This window comes from Candoia aspera, chromosome 2, assembly GCF_035149785.1.
Source record: "Candoia aspera isolate rCanAsp1 chromosome 2, rCanAsp1.hap2, whole genome shotgun sequence".
NCBI classification, from domain to species: domain Eukaryota; kingdom Metazoa; phylum Chordata; class Lepidosauria; order Squamata; family Boidae; genus Candoia; species Candoia aspera.
This window is the reverse complement of record NC_086154.1, coordinates 16,632,247-16,657,285: the sequence shown is the minus strand read 5'-3', so window position 1 is coordinate 16,657,285 and position 25,039 is coordinate 16,632,247. Positions and strand designations below refer to the sequence as shown.

The 25,039-nt window shown below is 41.5% G+C and overlaps 1 protein-coding gene across 3 annotated transcripts; it reads left to right on the top strand.

Moving 5' to 3' along the window:
- Positions 1-546: 546 nt before the first annotated feature.
- On the top strand, positions 547-23,708 carry PPP1R10 (protein phosphatase 1 regulatory subunit 10). 3 transcript variants are annotated; one of them, XM_063291325.1, is made up of 20 exons: positions 547-617; positions 1,044-1,396; positions 11,505-11,622; positions 12,029-12,115; positions 12,715-12,850; positions 13,322-13,373; positions 13,493-13,570; positions 14,020-14,190; positions 14,372-14,477; positions 15,359-15,468; positions 16,196-16,296; positions 16,396-16,543; positions 16,809-16,970; positions 18,431-18,677; positions 19,086-19,161; positions 19,612-19,809; positions 20,244-20,358; positions 21,300-21,407; positions 21,565-22,155; positions 22,611-23,708. In XM_063291325.1, exons 3-20 carry the CDS (start codon positions 11,516-11,518, stop codon positions 22,718-22,720), a joined length of 2,703 nt encoding a protein of 900 aa, XP_063147395.1. In that variant the 5' UTR covers positions 547-617; positions 1,044-1,396; positions 11,505-11,515; the 3' UTR covers positions 22,721-23,708. The 3 variants fall into 3 exon arrangements, with proteins under 3 accessions (XP_063147395.1, XP_063147394.1, XP_063147396.1); XM_063291324.1 differs by lacking the exon at positions 547-617 and having other exon boundaries at positions 961-1,396; XM_063291326.1 differs by lacking the exons at positions 547-617; positions 19,612-19,809 and having other exon boundaries at positions 961-1,396.
- The last annotated feature ends 1,331 nt before the right edge of the window (positions 23,709-25,039 follow it).

Sequence of the window (25,039 nt, the reverse complement as noted above, 5' to 3'; positions counted from 1 at the left end):
CTCCAGGAGATGCAATCACACATGTATTGCAAGCAAACCTCACAATTAATTTAAATACATATTTATTTCGGTTGACTCGCTCAATCCTCCTCCCTCCCCCCTCATAAAACCGCACCGGAAGCCACCGAAGCCAATAGCGCTGGTCCTTACTGCGCATGCGCAGAACGGTTACTCTCGGGCGGAGGCTCTACCTTCGTCGTCCGAACTACGCGCATGCTCAGTCCCAGGGACCACCTCGCCCTCTCGTTCCCAGCCTCCACGGGAAGGAAAACGATGGCCGTGCGCGTGCACGCGCCTAACGACGATAGCCTGGCACCCGCTCGCGCATGCGCATTTCTGATCGCTTAACTGCGTCACAAGCTTGCTCCACGTTATTTTTTAATTTTCCGCAGACCTATGTACTGCATTTCAAAAGACGATTCGAACCGTGTGCGTCGATATAAATTTTGCCCCGTATTTAGGGAAACGCGGCGACCCGATTGGGCGGGGGAGACGGCCCAGGCTTTGTTCTTTGGGCGCAGCGCGCGACGGTGGGAGGAGGCGTTAAGCGGAGGGAGTGGCCTGGTATAAAAGCCTCCGCGCGCGCTCCCTTCGGCCATTCTGGGGTCTGTTTAAAGGTGAGTACGGTGTTTCTGGCAACGTTATTACGGGAACGGCTTGGGAGGGGACAAAAGGGCATTACGGTCTGATAATTTTATTTCCTCTTTCTCCCCCCAATACATTGTTATTGGCATTTGCAAATCCTTTTTTTTTTTTCTCCTTAGGCTATAATGAAGGTAATTTGAACCTTCAAGAAAGCCCTTACTCAGTTCTCCCTAACAAAAAAAAAAACCCCGAGCCACTTAAAAGTGAGCATTTAAAACGTAAATTAACATGGTTCGATAATTTATTTCCTCTCCTCTGGTTCTTTCAACCTGATAAAAACGTTTTAGGATAATGATAAATTTACGAAGAGCAATGTTTTACACAAACGCTATCTCTCTTACCTGCTTTGAAGTTAAATTTTTGAAATCTAATTGTAATTTTTTTCCTTCATTTTATAGGTTTCCTTTGGTCTTGAGACACCGTTGAACTTCGTGAAACAAAGAAAAATTCCCCCACAGTTGAGCCTCTGAGACGACACACAAAAAAGCCATCTACATTTCTGATCGTCTGTATTGGGAAGCTGTTAAAATTCTTTATGATCTGAAGGAGAACAACTGCCACTAAAAACATAAACCAAAATTAATATTTAGCAACAACTTTCCCTGATGTTTTTTATCAAGCAACTTTTTGTTACAAAAAGTTGGTTTTTTTTAAAATGAGCAAAGCCAAATTCATTTTTTTCTTTAAAAACACAGCTTAATCCAAAAAAGCTAAACCTTGAGGCGCTGTCGACGAGAAAATTAATTGGATAGTAAGTGTCGCATTTTCAACCAACTGACCAAAAAAAAATTCATCCGTGTCGAAGTGAGCTAATGGCACGAAGAAAAGACAAAAAAATTGTGGGAAAGTGGGTTTTGTTTGAGGTGTTAACCCTTAAGACGCAGGCATTTTGCCACCGAAAATGTATATATAAGGAGAATGATGGTCTCTTAGAAAATCCATCATCTCCAGGACTGTCAAGGGTTAATGAGCTCCCACATAACAGATGGTGGTGACTGAACTATAAAGTGCTGCTTCTTTGTGTGGGAGACAACAAGTTTTTGAATTAAATAAGCAATCTGTACATAAAGATTGCAGGGCAAGAGTTGGGACAAAGAAAGCAATAACTGAGTACAGTAGTAGCCAGAAGAGAGTCATTTTTAAGGATGGGATGATGTGTCATAGCACCTATATTTCTAAGTATTTCAATGTTAAGGGGTTTGTGTTTTTTAAACGTGAAGGTTTTATAATGTATATGTAGGTTTGTAATACTGAAAAAGGCAATCTACAAATAAAGATTGCAAAATGAGTTTGGAAAATCGTTTTAAACGAATATTTTTTTTAAAAACTCGCTAATAGAAAAATAGAGACCAATTGGATTCAAGTGAGATCTTAATTTGCTTTTAAAATGTTCATCTTTCTATTTTTCTCACTCCCCTTGCTGCACTACGGCAGTGTTATTTTTAATCCTTTTGTCCCTGACAAGCAGCATTATAATTTTCCTTTACAGGATGTTTCCATTTTTATTTCATCTATCTCATCTACTGAAAAAACAGGAGGGGGCAAGAGGTATTGACCCTACAGTGGTGAATAATGAGAGGTTCTTTGAGTCTCCGGCACTCACCAACAAGGGATCCCCTTTTTTCAACTGTGTTAAATAGGTTCTAGTTGATAGAACTGACATAAAATGATAGAATTTGTGCATGTGATGGGGGTTGTGTTGCTATATAGTTTCCTCTCAATAGATTTCTGAAGCCTCTTGCTTTTTTTTCCTTAATCACCTATGCTTCTAAAATGGCGCCGCTTCTTTTCTTTCCTTCTATACAAGAACCCACGAGGCTTTCAAGAGCTGATGTAAGCAGCTTGTAGCAAGCTCCTCCCCTTCAATAGCTTGTGTTTGGAGCCCAGAGCAAGCAGTTGGGGAGGGGAGAACTGGCTAACCATTTTGTCACTTTTCCAAAATGATTTAACAAACTTCCGCTACTGCTTCATCTATAGGAAATCTCTAGGTACAGCTTGATAGAAGTGCAAAGTATTATCATAAATCCACTGAGTTTTTTTAAGGTTTCAACATCACATGAGAGCTTTGGATTTCCGTGATACCTACGTGTTTGCTGTATTTGTTTTGAGACAAATTTACTAAGTGCCTATATTTGTGATAGACCGGCAACCTTTTTTGTGTCCTCTTTTCCCTTTCCTCTTTTTTCATCTTCAGGTCTCCGAAATGGGATATGGGTCAGGGAAGCATGTTTCCTAGTTTTCTCAGGTCTAACTGTTAAGATGAAATGCTACCACTGGACCCCAAATATTTAGTGTCAGTGACACTTGCTGGAACTACAAAAAAAAGGGGGAGGGGGGTTGTATTTTCATTTTCTTTGGCCACATGTACACAAAGGGAGTGAGGGTGGGGGTACGTCTTGTATTAATTTGCCACATTCCACCGTTCCTGTACAATGTACTAGGAAAGAAGTGATCATTAGGAAAAAATGGGAATCCAGCTACTTGTATTACCTCACCAAAGGGAGGGGAACAGCCACAATTCACCTGGTAAGCAAAATCTTTATGGTATTAATTACATTTCACAACCTTCATTTCTGTTCCAGACCACTTTGGTTTTTATTTATTTATTTATTTTTGCTGCTGTTCTCTTCCATGTCAACACCATGAAGTGACACCTACTGATGCATGCAGGCTGTTACGGGTGTTAAATGTTTGACAATCTGCTGAGGCTGCTAAAATTCCTCCCTCCCAGCTTGGTTAATTCTATAAAAGTTTCTTAAATGGGTCTGCATGAAAATCAGATAGCATTTAAGAAATGCTGCCTTTGTGACTTTTCCTCATTTAAGCAATGATTATTTAATACTGTGGGGAAACATTTCACAAAGCTGAAATTAATGCCTCCATCTATTCCTCCGGTGGTAGCATTTCATATAGAAACATCCCCCTCCCTTTTTTTAAAATGGGTGATACTGTTATGACTAAAATTTGGTAATTGGTGCACCTCATTACGCACAAGAACATCTCAAGGTGCTCTGTTCAGAACAAAGTCTCAATTTAACTTGAGGGTGTGGAATAGGTAAGCTGCTGCATAAGGGCAGCCTTGACTGTAAACTTGGCAGAAAATAACAGTTCCATCTTTAGTATTCTGTTTTCTGTACAATTCACAAATGATGTATTTCAAAACACTTGATTATGAAGTTCGGATCTCAGCCTAGAACAGCCTACAACAGTTGTAATAAAACTAAGGCACAATGTAAAAGGCATTTTAAATTGCAGCAAAATAGGGTAATGTAACTACACATTAATCTTTTGGGCTAACAAATAGGTGAATATTAATGTTTGCATTGTGAAATGGGCAATTAACTGTTGAAGTTAAGATTAAGTTTTTACACAAGTATTGGTTTGAATAACAGCACAGCAGCCTACCAACAAATTAATGAAAAGATACATAGGGAAATACAAGGCTTTCCCCCAAATCCATTGTTCAGAGGATTCCCTTTCTATGGGCAGAAAACAATGCTTTTAGAATCTTGGTTTGTTTAGGATTCTGAAATTTTGATTCTGGAAGGTTAAGCTGCTGTATAGTTTCACAGAATTGTGCTGCCGCAGACTCCAGCTTTAACTACTACTCTTGTGGCTTAGCTCCTGTATTGCAGCTACATTATTATGTCAGTCAATAATTAGATGAGGCAATGAAATGTCATAACACGGAGCAACCTGGGTAAAATTCCTTCTGTGATGTAAAAACACAAGTGGAAAGCCAACCTTGTTAACTTGGCTTGCTCTTTTTATATAAGACAAAGTTGGGTTTTTCAAACATCTACTGAAGGAAATCTGAGATTGAACTAGAACCTGGCCATAAATTTGATGGATAATAGTTCAACATGGCAATATGTTCCCCTGCTTACTGAGCACTGTGTAAATGGAGAGGTATCTCTTGGGAGAAAATCCTCATTTTATATGGACAAAGAATATAACCTTCACTCCTGAGCATACTTACTAGAAATTTCACTCGGGTGGGCTAAATAATGTGTAATTTGGATGGAACTGAAAGTTAAATGAGTCCACTTAAGAGTGCTTCAAGTTTACGTCCAATTTAATTTAGCGAGTTCTTGGTGTTCAGGCAGCATTCAGTAATGCCACTTTTTTCTCTAAAAGGTATTGCAGACTGCAGCCTTAGCTTCTAATTCATAGCTTGATAATGCTTGGGAACAGTCCTTAAAAGGGTATGCTTCCCAGTATGCCTGAAGATCGTTGCATTACTTTTAAACATTGTTACTAATGCAAAGGCTACTGTAGTAAGGGGGCTGGGATGGCTCCCATGGTCTCAACCCAGAATATGCTTAGGCTGTTTTGATACTAATTCAGTTGCTTTATGGTTGAAAATGAAAATAGCTTGTCACTCCAGAAATTCTGACTTCAAATGGAATTGATTTATTTGCAGTAGTTGCTATCTCTACAATTGATGGATTGACAAGACATTCTTGGGGTAGGGGCCTTTAGCACACGACAGTACAATAATGAACTGAGTACTTGTAATAGCAAGTAAAACATTCAGAAATCGTAACTTTATAATAATTCCCTTGGGAACACATTTTAAAACACTTTGCTGACAAATTAATAGAGGTGTAGGATATACAAGTGTTTGTTGGATTAAAATCTTGATACTATAAACGTACCAAATGAATGATTTTCCGGAGTCAAATCTTGGATAATTCATTTTCAGGTGAATTGGAGCACTTTGGAGATGGCAAATTTGACATATATAAATAGTTAATGTTTGTGTTTCAAGTACCCATATCTTGCCTCTCCTTCCCCTCCATGTCCCCCCTCATTTTTCTCAGTTTTTTATCCAGGCTTTGAGAGCTTAAATGTTAAATTTGTTTTTGCTCCAGCAAATCCAGGCTCTGGGATTCTTGGAAAGGTTTCCAGGATTCTTTTCATGAATACCAAAGCAATATAATAGCATGGATCTGACTGGCTTGCATCTGACAACAGTTAACAACCTACTGTTCGTTATTTTTATGGGAATGTCTTGGTGGGATATGCTGGAGGTCCCCCATATTACAATTCCTATCAAATTTACGTTTTTTAGATATTAATAGTTATAGGTGCCCCTATTAAAATTGGTTTTGTTGCATTGAACGATGTACAAAAAACTGGTATCTTTGTTGCAAGTTGGATCTAAAGTTACTGTGCAATTGTCTGACAATTACAGTGGTGGTAGCAGTTAGCTAAATTCAGTATTTAGTATTTGCCCATCTCCTTTTTAAAGGTTGATCTCTGGAAAGATGAAAATAGCATGTATGTTTTATTCCATTGAGATTCTTATGTGATTAAGGTAACCTATTTAAACTTAATGAACTGTCTACCATATCCATCAGTTCCGGGTATAAAATGTATAAACGCTATTGAATACTGAGAAATGATAAGACATCAAAGATTTAAAACAAACATAGCTTCTAAAAATTAATTTGGGTTAGAGAAACATTTAAAGAATATTGTCACTTGATGAGTGTAGATGATTTGTTCAGACATAGTTCTGTACTGAACTATGGCAGTACTATGACTGAATTATAAGAAGTTTGATATTTAACAAGTGTCTCTCCGAGACTGAATTTCTTGTTTTTAGATCATTTATCAAATTAAGGATGTGATCATGAAATCGCAAAGAAAGATTCCTTTAATTTTAAATATACTATGTATGCAGCATCTGGAAACCAGCAGTGTAGGATACAAGTAGAATGTATCGAAAATTTATTTGGTGCTTCTTAGCCCAGCCACTGCATGTTGACATTGTGCTTCATAATAAAATTAGTTCCAAACACATTAAAATGAAATTGAAAAATGGAATAAGGCCTATGATGCGGTTACTTTTCCCTGTGTATACATTTAGGACTAGAGGCTATTGTGTGTAAAGCTTAAGCTTACGTGTGCTTGTTGATTTTTTTCACAGCCATGCTAAACTGAATAAAAATAGGATGACAAATAATTACCCCGATAATTCAACTTTTTTTCAGTTACAAGGGTTGTAAACTTAGAGTTTAGCTTCTGAAGTCTTTTCCCCCCTAACAATGAAATTTAATGCATATACTCGAGATTTAGCTAAGTGCAGAACTATTTTTTTTAAAAAACATGCTGTTACGATCTCCAACAACTTCAGATTTGAGTTAGGTTTGGTTTTTTAGTCCAGTTACATTTCAGATGTGAGAAAGAGTGGCATGGTTAATTAGGAACATTTATCAATGAAGTATATGTTGACCAGTGCTGAGCTTCATAGGAAGCCCAGTTCCATATTGAGATTATGATGAATAAATGGTGTCAAATTTATTTAACTGGTAGTTACATTAGAAAACTGCTTATTCTAATGTATATATCACTGCTTTTTATTTAACCTTCCAAGTTTGGATTATTTTTCAAACTGCTGATAATTCTTGAATTTTCATTCTGTTCAATATAGTTTTGCTCAGCATTTGTATAGTTGAAAACAGGTTTAGTGGGAGGTGCTTCCAAGTGAATATATAGTTACTAATTGGGCAGCTGCTTTAGTTATAATAAAGCACATTTTCAGAATGTTTTTGAAACTTCCTCTGTTTGATAATCTGAAATGAAACTTGCATCGTCTGTTCAGACTTGCTAACTAAAGTTAATTTTATGGAGATGCACTAAAGATAGAATCAGCTGCAGGAAAAATAGAGACATTTTCTGCTAATATCTAACCTAATTTGATTAGTACGTCTTAAGACAACTTTTTCATAGCTTTTTATTTTTAGAACCTGACTCAGAGCAGAGGTTTTAATAGTTAAATCTTACAGTTCAAAAGTTTACTGCCATAAAACTGCCTATTCAGTCTCTCGCAGTTTTAAAACATAAATAAAAGCTTAAAATGCAGCTGGGTAGCCACTTTAGTTCCTCAAATTAAAACTGCAGTCTAAATGGACATTATTTGAAATAGGCATCAAGATAAACATGTTTGGTTGAAAGAATGAGCATTTTTGCTAAAATGGTGTATCTGGCCTAATCGCTCATCCTTAGTCCAAATGCTCTTGCATCACATCTGATTTTCCTTATTTGAAATAATATCTCCCTTTTTTCTGTATAGTCACAAAAATAGTTTTCATAGCAATACCTCCTAAGTGTAGTTCTTGCTAAATTGTCTATAATTTCTACAGAAGGTTTAATAAGAGATGAAGTTTAAGTTTTGGGTCTTCAAAAATTTTAAGCCAGATGTTCTAAAATTCTGTTTTTCAGAATCTTAACTTTTGATCAGGTAGAAATCTTTTGTGAGAAGTAATTGCATACTATTTGAGTCAAAACATTGTACTTTTGTGTATATGCAAAAAAAAAAAAATAGAATTCTAGAAGACCTTGGTTGGGGGTGAACATTGTGAAACAGATTAGTTTCAAATTATGTATCAACTAATTAATCCCTTGCCTTAAAACATACCTTTTAAAAGGAGGAGAAATTAAAGGTTTATAGTCTTGAATTGCCCCCTTTGTTACATGTGTCCAGTATTATCTCTTGAAAGCATATGTGCCTTAATGTATTTATTAGTCTTTTCAGGTGCTGCTGGATTCTTAGTTTTCTTAAAAGTGAAGCTTTATCCTGTAAACCTTGATTAAATTCAAGATGGTGGCCACACTGATTTCTAAGTATTCATTTCTTTTAAAAAAAGTTGGTTTATAATGTAAAGTTCTCAAATTATGTAGGAATTCCTTACTAATATTCATAAAGATGTAAATTCTGACATGCATTAGATATCTGTAGTAAAGTTGTAATCATAATCTGTTAGCTAAGGAAAGTAAAATTTTAGAACAGCCTAGAATCTCAGGTTCACATGATCTGTAATATACCCAGTACTCAGAATTACTTCAGTTATAGACCTGCAGACCCCCAATCATTATGCCAGAACAAATGGGGCAGAGAGAACCAAGCAGAAGTATGAAAGCCTGCCTCCTATTTCAAAAAATAAAATTACAGCATCATTATGGACCATGTAATAATACTGTTTTTGAAATGCCGTTTGCTACTAACAGAACTTCAGTTAGCAGTCAGAACTTCAGTCTTTAATCAGGTAATCATCATCAAGGGCCGTATGAGTCAAAAGAATACTCTCCTCTGGTTGCTGGGATAGGTGTCCTCAAAGTCTATTGGCAAAACCACTACAGCTGTGGGGATTTAGAATCTAAGATGGCATAAATTATAAGTAACGTTTGTATTTTTTAACTCTCTCCTGGGGTTGTAGTGCTGAAAAAGTGCCAGAATGACAGCTCTGGAGACTGAGGTCCTCTTCACCAAAGCAGGCTGAGCCCAAGTTTCATCAGTGCAAGTTTTCCTCAACAATTGTGTTGCTGCCTTGCATGTGGAAGGCCATATTGTGGGGTGAAAGGGGAGTTCAGTCTCCAAAGCCCACTTCATTTGGCCTTTCCGCTACTGGGTGAACTCACAAATACGGACCTTCAATACCAATTCTTCAGAACTGGACTTGAAGCCACACAAGGACTCCACAAGTCACCACAGGCTGGTAACAACTTTACAATCCCCACTCCGCTGTCATCTGTTCCTGGATAGCATTTTCCTTCATACGAAAATATAACAGGATATTGATCTCTTCTGGCCATGGACTTTTTAGAATTACCAATATCCAAAACATGGGAGCACACTTGGACCTGGGCCCTCCTGCTTTTGAGGAAAATAATTTCTAAACAAAACCTAATCTACATGGCTTTGGAAAAGTGGGATATCTGCTTAGTCCAATTTGCTGAAGACATTGGCTGTGAAAAAAAAAACCCAAAGACGACTGCTCCATTGATTATCAGCCATTGCTTCTACTGCAGAGATGCGGTTAATGCTGTGGGAGGCTTTAAAAAATGATTCCGTATACTAATAGGGAAGGCCGAAGCTTAGTATACTTCATTTTGCAAAAGTGGTGTCACTTGCTGCAAGGTGACATAATAGGTTATTACATTAAGGTACATTTATTGTGCCACAAGTGTTTTACACTCAAAAGGGAGTATTCCTGGACAGTATTAAGATGGACAGTTTCACTGTATCAAACTTGAAAGAGCTTGCCTCAGATAACGCCTGGTTATGCGCTCTGCGTGCTTTGTAATGCAGTGGCAAGGCTGTTGCTGAACATGTCCACACCTAATCCAATAGAATGAAGATGGTTAAACCACAGGCTACCATAATTTCAAGAACTACACCTTTAGTGCAATGGGGCAATACCAAAAAACACGCTTTGCCATGGGATTTGCAACCTGCTACTTAACACAGGACACTATGGGCTTTTTCATGCAGAGCCTAATAAACATGGGAAGGCCAGTTGTAGGTAGTATGTTTTATATCTTAAAGCACTTAGATGAACTGCGTTAGGAATTAAGAAAAAGCTGCCTTAAGCATAACTAGAAGTTAAAATTAGGGCCCAACAATTTTGAGCAGCTGTCAGCCATGCGTGGCCCAAATTTAATTGGAACGGATAAAGCTAATTTTGTTCGTAATTTGACATATTTAAACTTACGTTCTTAGAATACATAAGCTAAGCTCTGACAACAAAAAGTCAAGTACAAGCAACGCAAGTTTATTAAAAACACATTTGTTGATGCTACCATCTTGGATAGTTTATCTTCAAAATACACAGTGCTCTGGCTAAAGAATTGTGGCAGGTTTCTGAACCACGTAACAGTCTTGCACAGGAAGTGATAAGTTTCTGAGCACAAACAAACCCTATGATTAAGAACACTGTCCTTGGCTATAATTTGCAATCAACTAGCTGATTCCCACTGAGCATTAAGATTTGAGGGCAATTAGGTAATTCATACCATGTATAGTAAGGTGCTTTAAATATTTTCCATTTGAATTTCTACTTTTGGGACTCATTTAGTGAGCAAGTGTGTGAATCCAACAACCAAATGGGTTTTCTAGAAGACACCAGGATCTGGGTAGCAGAAATCTTAAATAATGACAGCAGAGAAACAAAAAGCTTAGGACTTGGTTACTATGCTATATCGGTTAGATCTGACAAATGAGATCCATAATGTGTTTATGGAGTTCCACTGGGATAGTTCATCATTTGTAGCAGCTCATGTAGTATCCTTAAGTGTCCTTCACAGGTATTTGTATGCAATACTGTTCTGTGTGCTATAATGCTACAAAACAAATAGTATAGGTGGAGAAATACTACCACCAAAAAAAATTATTCTGATTTTAATTAAGAAAGAAGAACATAGTCTTTGATACCTACCTACTTAGCAGGGAATAAATTAAATTCAGTGAGGCTTTTTCTGAATAAACTTGGACTGAGAAATCCATACATTAGGATGGGTTTGTTTTAAGTGAAGACACATAAATGGTAAATCTGGGGGCAGAAGAAATCGTAATATCCTATCTGGAAAATAAGGCAGGGAGATAGTGTTCTGGGATTTGGACTAAATAGGTGCCATGGATTTTAGATAAGTTGACCTCCATTTTAGCTGAATCAACAAAATTAATGCTTGTGTAGATCTACGTGTTTTAGAAATGGACTCTGTAGTTTTAAGATCTAGTAAAGATAAGAATTTACATTAAGGGATATTTGGGATGTTTTTTGTTTTTCTTAACCAAAAGGAAGTAATGTATGTTTAAGTGAAATGCTTATTATTTGGTCCTCAAAACTTTAAGAACCCCCATAGAAGGACTAATCAGAAGATGTATGATAATACTTTGCACCTAGCAGGACAGTGACCTGTTCTCGTGCGTTTTTGCATTTTGCTATTCTGCAATGACAAATCTTGTTTAACTTTTGGGAAATTTATTTTTAAAATGTTTTTTTAAGTTTTGTTGATTTTTTTCCTCCCAAAGGAGAATTTAATATCGATCATCTCTCTCCTGTGTTTGACAGAATTTGCAAATATGGGTTCTAGACCCATAGACCCGAAGGAGCTCCTCAAAGGACTGGACTGTTTCCTTGGCAAAGATGGAGAAGTCAAAACTCATGAAGGCATCACTAAAATTTTTAAGTAAGTGTTAGCGTTAAGAATCCATTTATGGCCTGTAACTGCAAAACACTGGAGTAGTGAAATACTGTACTACTTTTAATACTTCATTGAAGCCAACTTTTATTTTTCTTTCTACTGTACTGGTATGAATTATAGGCTGCTTACATGGAAAAAATCAAAGGATGTTGACCTTTTTTTTTTTTAAAGAGGAAGTTGTCCAGTATCTCTTTCCACAATTTCCTACAGTTATGTCACACATGATGTTGGTATGCAGGTATGGAATAATTGGATGGATTAATTGCCTTTTTCCCCAATTATTTCTCCCAGATCATAACTGGCATTTGTACATTTGGCAGACTAGTCTTCCAGGCGTTCTATTTCCAATCAAACTTCTGAAAATTTCCACTCTTGACTTTTCTCATTTCAGTTTAATGAAAGATGCGCAGAAGATGGTCAGTCGGTGCATCTACCTGAACATTCTGTTGCAGACCCGAGCACAGGATATACTCGCAAAGTAAGTTCTGCCAAATGTTTGTGGGGGACGAAGTTCGGCCTGCTCGTTCCGAAAGCAAGATGCTTAATGTGTTAAAAGCAAGGTTTTTTTTAACGGAGTCTGCTAGCAGTACCTTTGAGGTACTATTTTATTTTATTTTATTTCGATCCCTTGGGCCTCCTTGTACCTTTCTGGCACTCTTCTGCATAGCTGTTCAGCTTGATCTGCTTTCAGTCAGATTCCAATACGTTGGTAACTTGTTAATTGAATGGAATGAAGGAGTAATGCAGGATTCTGAAACGTGAGTCCAGATGGGAGCAGTGATGATGGTGAGGGGAGAAGGACATAAGATTCAAGTTCCAACTCTTTCTTGGAAATTCTGAGAACACAGTTACCTAACACTATAAAACAGAAATAAAATAGAAATGACAGAATTTAAGTGTGTGTGTGTGTGTGTGTGTACAGACACTTATTCTTTACAGTCATTACAATAATGTGATTTTTGCTTGCTTTTGGCTTAAAGTGTGTATCTAGCTACTTGCAGCTATTCATAACCTGTTTTCAAGCAAGCTATAATATCCTTTACATATGAACCAAGTCTTTGTCTCCTTATTCTACAGATTCATCAAAGTTGGTGGTTATAAGCTCCTTAACACGTGGCTAACAAGCTCAAAAGCATCCAGTAATGTACCCCTTCTTCAGCAGATTCTACTCACACTCCAACACTTACCTCTGACCGTGGATCATCTGAAACAAGTTAGTTAATTAAGCAAAGTTGGAAGTGGTCCTTTTGATTTACCTTTCCAAGCTCAAGGCTTTCGCGGTGTTTTCTGGGCAGACTCTAGCAGGGTGGTTTGCCACTGCCTTCCCCAGTCATCGCCTTCCCCAGCAAGCTGGGCGCTCATTTCACCGACCTCGGAAGGTTGGAAGGCCGAGTCGACCTGAGCCGGCTGCCCGAGAGAGAATCCGGCATCCCCCCGAAGGGTCCGACATGACTCGGTGCTTGCACAGGGACCTTTCATTCGCCTTTTTCAAGATCAAGGCAAAAAATGTTTTGCTCCAGGTGCTGAGGGAGGGAAGAGGACTGTGGGGTTTGACTTTTCTTCAAGATCATATATTGGCAGTGCTCAAAACAACGCTCCCAGTTGCAGGACTGATCAAACCCGCAGCGGTACACCCAGTGGTTTCTGCATCATATAACAGAGACTCTCCTTTTCTTGTTCTCAGAACAATACTGCCAAATTGGTGAAGCAGCTCAGCAAGTCAAGCGACGATGAAGGTAATTGTCACTTGGCCATATACAGAATTCCAATACTGGACACCGTTCTGAGTTGATAGATTTTTATTTGAAGTAACCTGTTTAATTAATTGAGTGCCTGTGCATTCTTTCCTTATTAGAGCTCCGTCGACTGGCTTCCGTACTGGTGAGCGACTGGATGGGTGTGATCCGCTCTCAGAGTAGCTCCCAGCCTACAGGTTAGTGGCTTTGTGTTTCCATAGAAGCATGGACTGGGATGGCTTTACTGTAGAGAAACCAGACTCTTACTGTCATAATCTGTGGGACTGCAGTGTCGCTACCTGCTTATATCACCTACTTTGTATTCCGGGTCTGACCGGAGGGATGTGTTCTGGAACAGTATTTTAAACATCCCTTGTTAATCGATCAGCCCTCTCTTCCCCAGTGTCTTGTTTACATTTTTTACACTTGATCTTGGCCAGAAGCCAAGAAGCTATTGCGCACTGTAATTGTAATATTACAATGTCTGAAAATACATAGTTTTCAGACATTGTAATATTAGACTTTTATCTCTGAAAGGCAAAAAATGTGATTGGATGTTGAATTATAAAAGGGGTGTCTTCGAAAAGGCTCGAAAGCATGAATCCTTCAGCCCTTCTGAGCTCCTGGCTTCACTTGTTCTTTGCAGAACGAGAAAAGAAAAAACGAAAGGAAGAAAACAGAAGCAAAGCACCCGTTCAGGAGAAGCCTCAGGAAGCCAAATCAGAAGCTAAGCCTGAGGAGACCCCTGAAAAGAAGAAAGAAAAACCAAAATCTCTCCGCACCACAGCACCCAGCCACGCCAAATTCCGTTCCACAGGTAAGCACCGTGAGAATTACTATGGCTATGTGATGATGTGAGAATTATCCTAACCTAGCCTGGCTGGAGTTGTTCATGAGCCTTGGGCGAATAGCTGAATCCATGCTTGCAGAACATTCTGGGCTTCTTGGATTCACAGTTGCAAATTATTCTGTTAGTTACCATTGCCGCTTGCTTGTAGGTTTGGAAATGGAGACTCCATCACTCATTCCCATGAAAAAGAACATTAATGCTGCAGTAACCTCTGATAAATATAGTTTGAAGCCAATACCACTGAAAAGACAGAAGTAAGTATTATGGTCTTGAAGGAAAGCTCTTCATAGTTGTCTCTTAGTTTACCATACGTAGGACTGAAACTGGGGGTGTGATTGTTCAAGCACTGTAAGCCTCCAGCTTTCTAGCTTGTAACCCAAACTTGCTGGTTTAAGTTGATGGGGAGGACACTGCACAAGAGATGTGATATTTGGAGACTGGGAGCGCAGGCAAGCTTGTTCTCTTTGCGTTTTTATAAGAGCTTGGTCTTCTCCAATTAATACATGAGCCGGCGTGCAATTCTTTTGGTGTTAAAAGAGTCAGAAATCAACTTTAAAAACATTATTGGTTATATAGAAATGTAGGTATTTAGGAAATGCTCTCAGAAGTCTAAGCCAGGCTTTAAAAAGACAAACAGAAATAGGAAGCATCTTAGGAGATGGCAGGGAGAACACCAACTGGGTTGCCCTCTACTAAATCATCATCTTGTGACAGGCTGCATCCAAATAAACACGCTCTTCCATAGCAGCTCTTTGCAAAACTCATACTCTTAAGATTCCAGATGTTTCCTTCAGCCCACGAAAATGGGGAACGTTTGGTCTGCCTTGGTTGTAGCCCCCTGAGCCCTGTGCAGCTTTGGAAGGGCTAGCCCGCTGTTTCTCAGCCTTGGCAACTTGAAGACGTGTGGGCTAGACCAAAGGGGTTAGGGACGATCACAGAGGAAAAAACCAGCATGTTCATAAAACGGCATACAATGAAGAAACTACTTTTACTTCCAAATTTATATTTTTGTCAAAGACTGAATAGATCAAGTGCATACGTGGAAATGGGAATCTGTTTGGCATGAAAGATATTACCAACCCTGTGAGGTATCCAGTGTCTTCTCTTTGAACTTGAGGATTGTTTTTCTCCATAGCACATCAATCCCAGTTGCGGAAAATCCACCTGCTGAGAAGAAATACAAACCCCTCAACACCACCCCCAACGCTACCAAGGAAATTAAAGTGAAGATCATCCCCCCACAGCGTAAGGCTTTCTCCTTTTTCATACCTACGAAGTTAAGGAGTAACGTGGCTAGATTAGAGGCAGTGAAAATGGAACTCTGGTGTTTTGATCTTGCTCCTAAAATTAATCGCTGAATTCCCCTATCAACTGAAATCTTTCCACATTTGTTAGGGATGTGCTAATCTATCTATCTATCTATCTGTCTATCTATCTATCTATCTATCTATCTATCTATCTATCTATCTATCATATTTCTTTACTGCCCATCTCGTGTTGCAATGACTCTGGGCGGTTTACAAGTAAATAAAAGAATAAAAGATTCATTATAAAATATAAATATACATAAATATAAGAATATAAAATGTTCTGCGCACAAATATTCTGTGCACAAAATGTTACATGCACCGAATATCTGGGTTTGGGGCAGTTTATGCCCAAATTGAAATATGTCCATTTTGTATGTTTTTGATTGACAGACAGAACAAAACAGGGCTGTTTTCTTTCAGTGTAGAGTAAAACATAGTTATTCCAGGCAGGGGTGATTGGGGGTGATGGCAGGGAGTAAGAGTGGGTAAAATCCAGGAATGTTGGGGGCGCTGACTGAGGAGGGACGGGGAGGCGTGGTAGGATGTGCCACACTGGGACGTCAGTAGAGTCCTGGTGGCTCTGGAAAGGAAGGTAGCCATGTCATTAGGATATGTATTTTAGTACAGAATGGTTTTCAAGCCCTTGTCGATTTTCTCTCCAGCTATGGAAGGATTAGGCTTCTTGGATGCCCTAAACTCTGCCCCGGTCCCAGAAATCAAGATCAAGAAGAAAAAGAAAGTCCTGTCTCCAACTGCAGCTAAGGTAAGAAACGTGCAGAGCCAGTAATCCTCCTTTTACAGAGATGACTTTAAATTTAGGAATCGACTAATTCGCTTTGTATGTGTTTCTCACTGTTTACAGCCAAGTCCTTTCGAAGGGAAGCCAGCCCCAGAAACCACTGCTGCCAAGCCATCTTCCCCTGAGCTGAACCCCGCTTCAGAACCAATGGATGTGGATCGACCTGGTACTCCTGTGCCAGCTGTGGAGGTGCCCGAACCTATGGAGACAAGTAAGTGGGGGCAGAAGAGTGCTTTCAGTGTAACAAGGAGATGTGCTGTAGCTGTGGCAGGACACTTTCCCATCTTGCTTGCCTTGGCTAGCAAATGTTTTACTAGGTACTAACCAGCTGGTCCATGTTGTTCATTATGCAAGCGATACCTGGAGCACCATGGCAGCCTAAGGTGTACTGAGTGATCGTAGATTTTCTTTCCTTGAGTATTGTGTATGTATTGTGCTTTAAAGTATCATGGCTGAGTGGATGTGTGCTTTTTCAGATTCCTCTGAGCATGGAGGTTTGTTGGATTCAAAGCCAACTGAGAGCCCAGCTGATTCAACCCAGCTGACAAAGAAGGGCAAAAAGAAGAAAACGGTGAGCTGGCCTGAGGAGAATAAACTGCGGGAATATTTCTACTTTGAATTGGATGAGACAGAGAGAGGTGAGCGTTTTCCCTTTTCCGAACAGAAAATTGCAGAGAAGATACTGGGAAGCCTCACAGAACAGAGAGTTACACCTGTCATTTGTCTAGAGCAGGGACTCTCAACCTTTATTTGCTCAGGACCCCTTCTGAGCCTCATTTACCTCCCGTCAGAGTTGCTGTTAAGATACTGTAAACTGTAGTAATTTTCAATATTTATTCTTCTGAAACCAGCACAGAGGATGAGATGTGAGGATTATGACAAATTGATCAAACACCTGGCACTTAAGTTTAGGTCATCCCCTCAGAGACATACATATGGCCTATGTTGAGAACCACTGGTCTAAAATACATTTATGCAATCACAAAGACTTCCATAGTTTTACCTGCTTCTAAAGCTAAGGAAAAAATCAGCATGTAGTTACTAAGTGAAAAGACTAAATCCTGTTGACTTCTAGATTTCTGACTGCTTAATAACAAAGATTCAAAGCATACTTGGGTTCTCCCCAGGATTCTCTGTGCAAACAGTCATGTTATTTTTTCTTCTTTAAATGATAATACTGATATTCCAGTGCTGAAAATCCTTGAAGCCAACTTGTTACCTCTCCTGCAGGGAGAATTAGGCCCTTTCTGTGGCATTCAACAGCAAAAATCTTTAAAATAAACACAGTGGGTGGAATAGGGCAAAGAATTAACGAAATGTCCAGCTTTGGGCACATTCAGACTATTAAAAGTGTTTTGAATGGCTTCATAAAATGGCTGCCATAATGGATGCAGCTCCTCATAACACATCAATTTTACAGGAAGACAGAATGATTGCTTGAAAGATAAGTAAATTGCACAAAATCCCAAATATATGCCGGTGCTTCACTTTTTAGGATTTTTTTTTTAACTTTAAAACTTCATATGTGTATATTTATGTGTGTGTTTATATATATAATAATTATATATTAAAATAAAATAAAATAAATAAATTTTAGGGCATTTTGTGGACATAGGAAGTTTCTCCCACTAGCTAATCCTGGGCATTTATTAAGTTCCATGGAACCGAGAACTTCATTCGGTCCCATGGAAGTGTGGAGCCCATTAAATGGTTGCCTTGTGTATAAGTTTAGACTTCACTCTTCCCTATCTTTTTGTTATTGTACTTTTTAACTGTAGCTTTTCACATGCAAGTGAGATGGTAAAAGGCAGAAGGTCCCCTGTGCAAGCACCGAGTCATGTCTGACCCTTTGGGAGGACGCCACTTTCGTGACGTTTTCTTGGCAGACTGTAGTGGGGTGGTTTGCCATTGCCTTCCCAAGTCGTCACCTTCCCCAGCAAGCTTGGAAGGATGGAGGGCTGAGTCGACCTGAGCCGGCTACCCGAGAATTCATATTCCGCTGGGATTGAATTCGGGTTGTGGAGAGAGTTTCAGTTGCATATAAATTCAATAAATAAATAAAAACAAGTTGAACGTATTCTCTGTTCAATCCCCACAGTTAATGTAAATAAGATCAAGGACTTTGGTGAGGCTGCCAAACGAGAGATACTATTGGATCGCCACGCCTTTGAGACAGCCCGTCGGCTTAGCCATGATGCTATGGAAGAGAAGGTCCCCTGGGTCTATCCAAAGCCCATTGATTTGCCTGCTCCACTGGTTCAGCCAGGAAGTGGCAGCCAGGAGAAATTCACTCAAGCTGAGCGTGAAAAGGGCATTTTGCAGGAAATCTTCCTCTCCAAAGAGAGGTGAGTAAACTATATGGTGGATTTGAAGTGTGTGTGTGTGTGTGTGGAGGGTTACATATACAAGATTCTAGGCTATTCCCTAGCTGGAAAAAAAAAACTCAGTTTATGCATAGATGACTAAATAGTAACGATTTAAATGTGAGAAGATTGATTCAGAAACGTATTCAGGAAGAGAGCAATGAAGAATTACAGCTGAGAAATGAAAAAAAGGCTGAAGGAAATCGTATCGATAGTCCCGTTTTTCTGTACGATTTGGCATTTGAGCATAAATTGGCTAAAGGTTTAAACCTCCTACTTCAGACATGTGTAACATTCCAGGCTCAGTTGTCTTAGCTTCTACAGATTGATACATTTTTTTCTCACCCTGCATTAACGCCAAGCCGATCTGTGCTGCCTTCTTTTCCCCAGTGTTCCTGACAGCCCTCATGAGCCAGACCCAGAGTCCTACGAGCCGGTGCCACCCAAGCTGATTCCTTTAGATGAGGTAAGTGTGCTTGGTCCCTCTTCTATCCCACCCCGCTTCAAAGACAAAGAAAGAGCTAAGTGGGCTGCAGTAGAGTGGGAATGACAGTCAGGGCTTGCCTTTAAATTATAAAATAGGACCCCTATTTTTTAGCTCAGGGTACTTGACAGATAAGGCTCCCAAGTCCATATATGGATCAAAGAATTTCCTGAAAGGGTACTGGAAGTCCCGTCTGCTGTGACCTTTCCCCCTCTCTGTGTTTCCGTTTCCTTTCTGTGTAACGGAAACAAAGTGGAGATGGGGAATGTTTCCTCGCATAGCTGCTTTGCCTTGGGGTCAGCCAGCCACCCCTCTTTCATACGCCCCAAGTTCTCGTTGCCAGCCTCCCTCCCCCACCTCGGGTTTGAGCACCCAGCTCCCCAGCAGCCAGTCCCTCCTGACGCCTTGTGTCTCCTCTGTCACCTCTCTCAGGAATGCTCCATGGATGAGGCCAGCTACGAGGAAAGACTCGACCCACCCACCGCCTCGCAGTCTCCGGACGGAGCTGGGGGCTCCAAGCTGCCCCCGGTCCTGGCCAACCTCATGGGCAGCATGGGGGCAGGCAAGCATCCGCAGGGCCCCAACCCCAGCTCTTCCATCAACATGCAAGAGATTCTCACCTCCATCATGGTAACTAGAGCCGTCACAGGGCAGTTTTTCAAATAGTAGAAACGCTGACTGAGAAAGCACGAACACCAGCCCTTGATTCACACTCGTCCTCTGCCTTTGAGGATAGCCCAGGACCCTGAATTACTCCCAAGCTTGTCTGTCTCACATTGCCCAAACACCTCCAGAAAGATGTAGGTTCGAGAAAACCAGACTAGGGTAATAGAAAGAACAGGAGAGTTTCCAAGTCCTTAGTAAGTGAAGCTGATAAATGGGATTCTTTCTTGAAACCCATTTTCTGCTCTAGTGCCTGAAGGATACGAAACTGAATCTCTCACTTGTATCAAGTAGCATTTTTAAGCAGGTTTATACATGGGACCAGAGCAGCAAAAGGAGATAGGGCAGGGCAAGAAACAAAACATTTTCTAATTCCACAATTTCTCTTCCGTTTTGTGCAGGGTGGCTCAAACAATCATAAAACAGAAGAGCTGATGAAGCAACCAGATTATTCTGACAAGATCAAGCACCTGCTTGGCAATCTGCAGGGCCAGCCTGGACCAGGCCCTTCAGGAGGTAAAAGAACCACTGGGGGTCCGGGTATGAAGTAGTCGGTTTTGGCCAGCTGTTGACTCACGTCCAGCTGTATTTCTTTCCTTCCCCTCAGCCTGTCTGAGGTCTCAGACTTGCGTTCCCCTTTGTACCGATAGGAAAATGGAGACCCAGTTAGATACAAGTCTGAGGAGCCCTTGGTGCTCTCTGAGCCTTGTTGTTTTCTTGCAGACGTTTCATTGCCAGTCTAGGCAACATCTTCAGTGCGAAAAGGGAGGGAACTTGCTCTCAGTTTATACACCGTGGCTTGCCCTGCTTGTGTTGGTGCGGGTGTTGTTCTCTCCTTGGGAGTTCTTTGATTGGGCTGTGGTTTGCTGCTTGGTTGACTGACTGAGTTGATAGTTCCTTGATTAAGGTATAACACACTGTTTGATTGTTCATCTGGTGTTAATCCTAGTGTCAATCCTAGTGTTAATCTTTTCATATCTGGGTGTTGATTGCTGGCGAGGAGGTGTTCTGGTCTGAACACCTCCCCGCCAGCAATCAACACCCAGATATGCAAAGACTAACACTAGGATTAACACCGGATGAACCATCAAACAGCACAATACACCCTAATCAAGGAACTATCAACTCAGCAATCAACCAAGCAGCAAACAACAGCCCAATCAAAGAACTCCCAAGGAGGGAACAACACCCCCACCAACACAAGCAGGGCAAGCCACAGCGTATAAACTGAGAGCAAGGCCCACTCCCTCTTTGCACTGAAGATGTTGTCTAGTCGGGCAATGAAACGTCTGCAAGAAAACAACAAGGCTCAGAGAGCGCTGACGACTCTTCAGTTCAACCCTGAGCTACAAATATTAGCTTCGATAGATACAAGTCTACCTAGTGCCATTAAAAGTAAAAATACCTTAACCCAGTCAGGTCATGTTTCATTAACAGCTGCTTTGCTCTTCTTACAGTTCCACATGGGCTGCTTGGACCGGGGCCTGGCCCAGTCCCCAATGGATTCCCACCAGGGCCCAAGAATATGCAGCACTTCCCTCCTGGAGGGCCGGGACCGATGCCCGGTAAGTCGAGGCCAGTCAAAAGGGAACGGGACAATGTTATCAAGATGGAGGGAGGGGAGGGGAAGAGGGGGAAGTCTACAGGAGGCGCTGCGGATGGTGGGTGGTTGTCTTACAGTGCCTGGAGTCACATGCCTTACGCCTCTTCTCTCTTCGCCAGGACCACACGGAGGCCCAGGTGGCCCTAACATGCCCCCAGGCCCTGGTGTGCCCAATGGACCTCGGATGATGGGCCCACCGCCTCCCCAGTGCAATGATGGATACTGGGATCCTCCTGATGGTGGCATGCGTGGTGGGCCCCATGGAGGCATGAGAGGCGGCAGTCCCGGCCCTGGCCCCGGCCCTGGCCCTGGCCCCGGCCCCTTCCATCGTGGCCGTGGCGGCAGAGGCGGAGAGCCTCCTTTCCGAGGGCGAGGAGGTGGACGGAGTGGTGGTCCCCCCAATGGTAGGGGGGGCCCTCCCAACAACAGCATGGGCGGTGGCCATGGAGGGGGACACGGCAGCAGTGGCCATGGAGGGGGACACGGCGGTGGTGGCCATGGAGGTCACGGAGGAGGGGGCCACCCGGGGGACCACGGCAGGGGACATCCAGGCGGTCATCCAGGGGACCACGGCCGGGGACATCCAGGCGGTCATCCAGGGGACCACGGCCGGGGATATCCAGGGGACCACAGCAGGGGACATCCAGGGGACCATGGCAGAGGTCACCCAGGGGACCACGGCTGGGGGCACGGAGGCGGCCACGGTGGAGGTAAATACTGGAAATACTAATTCCTGTGCCCTTGGGTTGGGGTTTCTCAGAGGATTGGTGGAGCATTCTGGGTTTCATGGGGAGGCAGGCAGCCATAGAGGCAAGTAAGAGAGGCCTTTTATACAAGGCTTCTGGGGGGTGGGGTGGGAAGGGGGGCTGCTTTTTTCTTCCGAAAAGCAAATACTTTAAAGTGTAGTCATGTCAAGCTAGGCTGGGCAAGAATGGAGTTTTCTTACTTTAATGCTCTGCTTTTGTTTTAATGCCATGCTTTTTGCCATTTTAAAATTGCAATCTTAGTGCTGCTCAAGTAAGGCTGATGTTCTACTTTCCGGGCTCTGGACAGACCTGTGATAGATGTAGAATAATAGGCTTGTTGGGAAAAGCGATATGCATGATGTTCTGGGTTTTCTGGCTGCTGCAGCTGACAGCTCTGTTTCCTCCCTTCTGCCTTTCAGATAGGTCGAAGCGTCCCGTATGTCGCCACTTCACCATGAAAGGCAGCTGCAGATACGAGAACAACTGTGCCTTCTACCACCCTGGAGTGAATGGGCCACCCTTGCCCTAGCACGCGGAGCCTCTTTTCTCCTTGCCTGTCCTGACTGTGGCATCAGCACACATTCCCACTGCCCTGGACTCGGCCTTGCGTTCCCCCTTCAGACTGATGCTGCATCTGCTTTTATGGCTTCTGTGAGGCCCTTTAAATGCTTGGAGCCAGGGAATGTGACTACTTCCTCCTTCTGCATCTGCTGCTACTGATGAACTGCCACCCCTCCAAAAGAGAAACTGTTGGGAGGCATCTTCTCCCTCCCCGTCTGGGGAAATGAGGCAACCAGTGACTTTGAAAGCACAAGAGACTTGAAAGAGGGTTTTTAAAAACCAGTTTGTGTAAATATTCCTGTGGAACCAGCCAAGGAAGGGGAGATTCTTGCTCACAGCCTTGACTTGGCTCTGGGCTGTGTTCTTCAACTTCCTGGGAACCAGACCTGTACTGAAGAATTGCTTTGGTCTGGAGGAAGAGCTGGCATCAGCAGGAAAACCGGCCTTTTTAGGAACGTGTGTGTAAGGCAGGGGAGAGGGTGCAGCAACTGCTTGTGGATCGCTCTGGGAGATCCAAGGGCAAGAAATCCATGGCTCCTCTCAAGGCCCTAGAGCGGGGAATTCCAGCAGCTGACACTTGCACAATGCCCTCTTGAACCATGATGCCCCATCTGCCCCTTTGTAAAATACCCCTTGCAGTGCCCTATTGACTGCACAGATGTGGTTTCCCTTGGTGCTAAGTCTACCATTAGGGGAAACCTACAAACTGTTTTCTGTGAAAACTCAACCTGGAGACTAATGATTTAGGGGGTAACTTTTGTTTTCCTGATTTACATTGTTGGTTGTGGGTTTTTTAAACAGTCTCTTAAGATGTGGACTCTTCACAACATCTTTCATCTCCCCTCATCTTGAAGTGGGTGCAGCAACCCCTCTCCTGAGGGGAACACAATGTCTCTAAGTTTTGTATATTTTGTACATTAGTAATAAACATGGTGAAAAAGAAATATCTAATTTAACCATTAATAGTGTGGCCTTGTTCATTGTTGAGCTTGGAAATCGCATTGTATTGACAAAAAATTGAGTATAGTGTTCCAGGTCTTTAAAATGTACATGAACCACCCAGTGTACGTAGAGCTTGAAGTTGCTAGCCCTATTGAACAATTTTTGGAAAAATCATCAAAGACTATTCTTTGGGTGGTGGTAGAAGGAGAGAATGGAGTCCACATACTCAGTTCTGGGCTGCTTCCAGTTCTCCAGAGTATGAAGTTAGTACTTGTTGGAAGTTGCTTGTGTGGGCTCCTTTATTGGGGTTCCACAGCCAGCCCTTGACCCCCTTTCCCTGGGTTAAAAATCCCACCGGTAAAGGTTGCTCCATAGGGGTTGCAGCATTTCTTTGGAAGAATTTGAGCAAGGACCATAGGTGTTCTTTCAGAAGGTATTCCTAGGAAATGTTGAAAGTTCCAACATGTCCATATCTTTTGCAAAATGTTTGAAAATTGTTTGTCCTGGAGAGGACATATATAGCCCAAATATATATTTGCTCTGTAGAAATGTAGACCTGGAAAAATAAGATAAATTATTCTGCTAAATCTAAACTAATGTGGCCCTCAGTGGTGTTAGTTTGTGAACCATACGAGCTTCTTGGGAAGGTGGTGTGTACACGGGGGGGTAAGGGCTGTCAAATGGAACGAGTAGTTTATTATCAGTTGGACTTTATCTTTGGTACCAAAATGACTTTAAAGGAAGAGCCAATGTTTTTCTGCAGCGTGCAGTACATCCTCTTGCAAGATCATGTTTTCCTGTGTGTCATCCGTCCTTCCCAAGTACCACTAAAGTTGTATTTTACGAGCTGTGGGAAATAATTGTTTTATGTCAGGTTGAAACCATGCTCTTTCTGCTTGTATTTTTTTTTTCTGTTGAACTCATCTGCTCTTCAAAATAATTTGGAGCAAGTTTGCACTCTCCCTCCATGTAGTAGACATTAACTAACTGTACGGCTGATCGCTCCCTCTGGTAACCATTGGTTCTAATGGTAGTTCAGCTTTTCCAGCTCTTTCGCTACTCTGCTTCTGATGTATCTCAAGTTTCAGCGGTATTCCCATCACAAGTCTTGTCTTTTATTGAGCTGCTTCCTGGGGAGGCCATGCTAAGCAGGATTCGGTGTGGAGAGAATGAGTTAGTGTTTATTTTCCATGGCATTAACATTTTCCACAGTAAAAGCGCTGAGGGCCAAAATACAGAAACCCAAGGAAAAGCGAAGTACAAGTACAGAACTTGGGCTACAATAAGACTAGTAAAATTAACATTTCTAACAAGCTTGTTGAAAAGAGAACCTTACATCCAGCTC